A 6,288-nucleotide genomic window follows, 5' to 3' on the forward strand; every position below is an offset into this window, starting at 1 on the left:
TTAAAACACTATAAATTTGTAAAAGTATATATGTATTTTAGCTACAAACTGTATATTAATTAATACAATCTCTAAGTGATAAACATATATTATAATAGTTACTTAATTTTAGCGTTTTAGAGAAAACTTTAAGGTATTATAATTGACAATATACTATTTTTTTGTTTCTAAAGAAGTCTCAAAATTCTTTATAAAATGGACAAATTGGATTTATCCCCTGCTTGATTTTATACAGAATTTTGAATTTTGATAGCATTCAACATTTTAAAGAGAAAAATGTTTAGCTCTGTCATAATTAAAATAAATAAAACTTATCGGTCATTAAAAAATAGGTGAACATAAAACTTTTTCCGGTGATGTATTAAAATTATAAGTCATAATTTATGATTTAAAGCATACAAATAGCTATGTAACGATATAATATTTAAAATTGTAATTTTAAAAATAAATAATTAGTTTTCATTATATAACTACTCACTAATAATTGTGAATCATTAGAATAATTATATAATAAACACTTAATATTCGAGTGGTAAATAAATATGCAGTACATCATTTACATTTATGATTAACTCCTGTAATTGTAACAGCGGTGGTAACTCATTTTTAAAAATCTCTAACTTAAGCAATTACCGACGCGGAACGTCTGAAAAATGCCGAAAACTGCGAAGTAACTCCGAGGAGTTGACCCACAAACTAAGAGGGCGCTTTTAGCATTCGGATTTTGACGGAGTCTCTTATTCCATTACATGAGCAATCTCCCAACTCATCTCTGGTAATATAGGCAACCATGAAGACACATACTTTGATCCTGTTTTGCGGGCTCGTTAGATGGCTCTGTAGTACTTTCCCCCGCTACACGTCGCTCAGGGGCCAAAGTTTCATCTATCTCTCTTTCTCCTTCGTTGTTTTCCGAACGTCAGCACATGTGAAACCTAACCCATTAAGAACTGTTTGAGAGCTGATATCTAATTTGTTGTCATCATTTTCGACCTGGTGATTACCGTTGCAGTACACAACTGAACATTAAAAGAGGGAGCGATACCTTCTGTATTATTACCATAAAAACGGAGTAATATTTTGAGAAAGGAACCTGCCGATAAGAAAATTGATGTCGAAAATGATTACAAAATTTAAATGAAAACTGCTTTCAAACATACTTCCATCATCTTTCGGTTTTCCTTAGAACATGTTTTTATGAAAAAGTCAATGGAAAAACAAGCAGAACTATATAAATATTTATTCCGATAATTATTTATGTATTTTTATTTGTTTTTCAATTCATTAATTTTTTTAATCACATTATCTACAAATCATCTGGATATAACCTCAAGCATCTATTATCTTCTCTTAAAAACCTGCGGGCTCGTTTGATGGCACCACCGTCGATTATCGGTCTGCACTTCTAAAGCATTGAGTGACCACAGCCTGGATAAAATAATATGAGTTGCTGTCAACCAAAAGAGAGAGCACTGTTTTTCTGATGTATTTCTTAAATAAATTTGTTTTAAAACTCGTAAAATGCTATAGAAATAAGAAAATCATTGCTGTGGTTTAAAAATACAGCAGACGTTTAAAAAAACTGTTTAATACCCCAATATATATGAAATTCAGTGTCATGCAGTAATTGTAGTAGACCAGTCCAGTATTTGCGAATTTACGTATTGTAGTATTTATCTTTTACTGAGATAATGTACATGGTCAAGTCGAGAAATTGCTATATTTATATCTGTAATATAATTCTTAAAAGATATGTGGATATAATTCGTTTTTCTATTTACTCTTTGTAGTGTTAGTTACGGTAGAGGTTAGGATTAACGATTACATCATTTTAAAGTTGAATACTTTAAATTTTCCGTTCAATTTCGGAAAGCTATGTGTACGAAATGTTTTCATTCTAAAATACTCAAACTTAACAAGACTCTTAATTATAAATTATATATAATAAGTCATTTAATTAAGTGACCCATCTTGCCCCAATGCCTGGCTCATCCCGCCCCAGAAATGAGGCGATATGAGCCAAGCGCACTTGTTCTTTATTTTCGTTTCTAATTCCGCATATACTTTTTTAGTTTTATCTTGGCCAAATTTTGATTTAAAATGTTTGTAGAATATATATAATGCTTTACTTTCAAGCAATGAATTAGCAGATTTTAAATACTGACGTGAAAAGGACAGCTATGCTCAACTCGCCCCACCCTACCTTAGCTTCAGAATAAATCTTTGACATTTTATCGGATTCTAAAATGTAGCACATATTTCAAATGAATTTAATTTTCCCTGCTACCTTCAGAAAATATGGTTTTGAAAATATTTTTAATTCTTTTTTTTTTTTTTAATATAATTTAAGAAGTTTCAATTTTCGTGAATCTTATGAATAAGATTTTTGTTATAATATACTTTCCAAATGTATAAGCTATGAATAAAGTGAAAGGTAGAAATAATATACACATAAAGTAATAGTAATAAATTAATAATTAGGTGAAAGCCAAGATAAAAAGACAAATGAATTGATAATCTACATGGATAAAGAATTAAGTAAATAATTAATGGATAATAATTACGTTACACTACAAGAAATACTATTATTTATTTATATCAATGAAAAACTTCTAGTTTTTCATTTTATTAATTCTGACTACGGGTTTTCGTATTTTTCATTTCCATTTAGTTTCGTTTTGTACAATTTTTCGTAGTGCATTGAAGGGGATTGATTTTTTCTCATATCTTTTCCCCTGGCGGTTCGGGAGACGACCGAAAAAATCAGGCATTTGAGTGAATTGCATTTTTTAATCCCGATGAATGCAAGACTTCTTACTGGGTAATTATATACTGTTTAATGTGAGAAGTACGTTCTCTATTAGTTTGAATTCTTTTATCATTTGAATTTAGCGTCCTTTCTAATTTTTAATGTTAGCTATTGAAACGATTACAGTTTGAAAACAAACGAAAACTATAAACAGGAAGACATTTTTGCTTTCAAAGTCATTAAAAATAAAGCATACCCTACCGAAAGAGATAGTTTGAGAGATTTGGGTCCTTTTCCAGATCCTTTTAGTGGTCGTTTTAAGAGTGGTGCGACGGTAATATAATGTTCCTTTTGTATTCGTCACGTACCGGGCGGGCAAAGTTATTTACAGTAGTTGGTCGGGGCTAATCCGCTCTCCCTTTTTAAGTTTCTCTTCAAATTATTAACACTTTTTTTTAATTGATGATTTTTCTCATTATACTTATTTATAATTATAACTTATATACTGATATACAATTTTCTAGTTGAATTCAAAAATGTTGTCTTTTTTGGCGTATCTCATTCCATTTACGAGAAACGTTGTATTAATTCCAATTTTAAGCATTTAAAAAAAAAGTTAGATATCTGAAATCATCGAAACCCGTAGATTCCGAATTATTATGTTTAAGGCTGTTGACTATGAAATTTAAAAAAATCTACTCCTAAAAAGCTTAACAAAGTGCCCCTGATTGTCGGCTACTCTATTGATATAGCCCCTCTGCTTTTTATTTATGATTGAATTCATATTTCAATTTCAGCCTCTCTGCTTTTTATTTATGATCGTATTTCTATTTCAATTTCGGAAAGGATATTTAAAACATTTAAAAGAACTACCTGGACCATTGAATATATCTACATGAGTGCCTGCGGAGAATTTCTCTGAGCTTCTCTGACCTAAAGCATTTTTAGTATTGCGATTCATAAAATCAGTGCAGATCAGAATTCAAAGTGAATAAGAGAATGAACGTAACTTATTAACTTCAATTTTAAATCACTACTGGTACCAGACCCCTTAATTTTGGAAGCAGAAAATTAACTTTCTCAAACAATATATATTTCACTGTAAATAAACATTATAACTAAAATTACACATTAACATGTTTATTTACACTTTGCGTTTATTTGAGTATTTTCTTCTCGCTAATTCTTCTTCCACAAGATCATTTAAATCATCCAAAGGTCTGTAGAATTTGTGCACAGTTTGCGCACCGGCCAACGCTGTTAACAATGACGCAGTGAAGTACGTAATATACCTTGGGTAAGATAAACCGGCGGGCATACTTGCTCTTTAATTTGACTCGGAAGATTCACGGGATAGTCTTTCGTTGACCAGTTCTTCCACTCGTTTTTTCTTGTATGTTCTGTAGAAATTAACCTCTCCCACGTGCCAGTTTATCATGCAGAACTCTAATGCCGCTCCAGCCACAAAAAATAAAGGAAGAAACCGGTACTCTCCAAAATACTTTTCACCAGGCCACTTTTTTGCAATCTTTTGAAACCTTCGTCTCATTTGGCAACTATTTTTGCACCTTTAACGTGTGAAACTCCTAATTCATTTCTATCACAGTACTCCGACTCCCATGTATTTTTCTGGTCACATATTTGGTGTGCCAACAGAGCCATCTTCAGTTGTCCCGGAGAATGAGATTAATCTATGACGTCACATAGTAATTTCAAAATCATTTTCAATTATCGTTTCGTTTATTGTTAATGATACATATTGCTGAACATTGTTAGTTTCTATTAGACGTGTGCAAGTGTCAGTTTAAGTCATTTAATATTGATCAAGTTACGCAATTAAGTTGTGGGTGTATAATAATTTTATGACATTGCTGTAGGTCATCTTGGGATTGTAATTTGCAGAATAACCTACACATTTTTTGATTCACAATTACAATTCAAAGATGACCTACAGTAATGTTATAAAATTATTCTATACTTACAACTGAATTGCGTCACTTGATATATGTTACTAAACTTTAAACTGCTCTGTTGGCGCTCCAAATATGTGGCCAGAAAAATACATGTCCGTGAAGTTCGCACGTCAACCATAAATATCCAAACTTTTTTTGGTTGAATAATTTGGTTACTTTCATATTTTAAAAAATCCTTATGAAATATTTTGGTGGTTATTTGGAGGGGATTTTTATTATTTAGTGGCCAAAATTGTGGAAGATATTTATACTCATTACATTAATACATCACATTAATACAAATATGGGACATCACGCGCCCCTGTTTCTGCGCATACACAATTGGCGCAAAGTTTAAAAGCAAGAAATACTCTATATCGCAAAGGATTTTATTATTGCACGCATTTAATCATAATACAAGCCAAATTTACTAGTGCAAACATTTCCAACAAATGACCTTAAAAAGGCCAAGAAATGTTTGCACTAATAAATTTGGCTTGTATTATAATTAAATGCCTGCAATAATAAAATCATTGACAATGTAGAGTGTTGCTTGCTTTTAAACTTTGCGCCAATTGTATATGCGCAGAAACAGCTGCAGGTGGCGCCCCAGATTTGTTAAAGTATTAATGTCTTTCACAATTTTTACCACCAAATATTAAAAACCAGCACCAAATTTTCGCCAAATGACTACCGAAAATTAAAAAAAAATTATTTTTGCAAAAAAGTTAAAGAGTGCCTTGCCACCATTGAGGTAGCACGCAAATTTTGAAAGCACTTTACTATTTTTAAATTTTGACCACCAAATATCGAAAACTGCCAACGAATGACCTTTAGAAGACAAGAATGATTCCACCAATAAAGTTGTATTGTATTATAATTAAATACCTGTAATAATAAAATCCTTTGCGATGTAGAGTATTTCTTGCTTTTAAACTTTACGCAAATTGTATCAGTTCACTGGATATTTTTTTGAACCTAAGAACTTTTTTTATAAATAAAATATCGAGCTGAAACTTCGGAAAATGTATTAAAGTACAATAAAGTACGTTTAGGTAATTTATTTTGGTAGGAACTTCACTGAAAATTATTTCATCTTTTTTCTGAACCTCGAAATTTTTTGAACGTTCGAACTTTTTTTATACATAAAATATCGGACTCAAACTTTTAGAAATGCAAGAGCCGTGAGAAAACTACGTTGAAGTACAAAGCTTAATAATAAATATTTAAAAAAGATATATATTTCAACTAAAACGTATCCGGCACACAACAAAGGACTCGCAACGTAGAACTAGAGTTTTAAACTTATCGGACATTTAAAATCCGGTCACGTTCTCGTGACTGTGACCGTCATTTTAAGACAAGAGAATTTACAGAGAATTTAAGAGAATTTTATATTCACCAATATTTTCTTTATCTTTAAACCTTATAATATTGACAATTGATTCCCAAAAACTATGAATTGCAATAATGAACGTTTCATAAAAATATAACTACGAATAAAGTTAAGTGTTATCGAAATTCAATATCAAAATTTCTTAATAGCCGACATACTAAATTAAACAATTAATATTAAGTAATGCAAAA

The 6,288-nt window shown here is 30.8% G+C and overlaps 3 protein-coding genes across 15 annotated transcripts in view; 1 reads left to right on the top strand and 2 right to left on the bottom strand.

Annotated features, from left to right (window-relative positions):
- Positions 1–6,288, top strand: part of LOC117174633 (colorectal mutant cancer protein) — a 323,721-nt gene that overhangs the window by 180,976 nt on the left and 136,457 nt on the right. The gene's annotated exons all lie outside the window — the stretch shown is intronic.
- On the bottom strand, positions 3,889–4,088 carry LOC117174638 (uncharacterized protein C12orf73). Its single transcript, XM_033363915.1, has one exon. It carries the CDS (start codon positions 4,065–4,067, stop codon positions 3,894–3,896), a length of 174 nt encoding a protein of 57 aa, XP_033219806.1. The 5' UTR covers positions 4,068–4,088; the 3' UTR covers positions 3,889–3,893.
- LOC117174637 (small integral membrane protein 4) lies at positions 4,045–4,343 on the bottom strand. The gene has a single exon (XM_033363914.1). It carries the CDS (start codon positions 4,296–4,298, stop codon positions 4,077–4,079), a length of 222 nt encoding a protein of 73 aa, XP_033219805.1. The 5' UTR covers positions 4,299–4,343; the 3' UTR covers positions 4,045–4,076.

The sequence above is a fragment of the Belonocnema kinseyi genome, chromosome 6, assembly GCF_010883055.1.
Source record: "Belonocnema kinseyi isolate 2016_QV_RU_SX_M_011 chromosome 6, B_treatae_v1, whole genome shotgun sequence".
NCBI lineage: Eukaryota > Metazoa > Arthropoda > Insecta > Hymenoptera > Cynipidae > Belonocnema > Belonocnema kinseyi.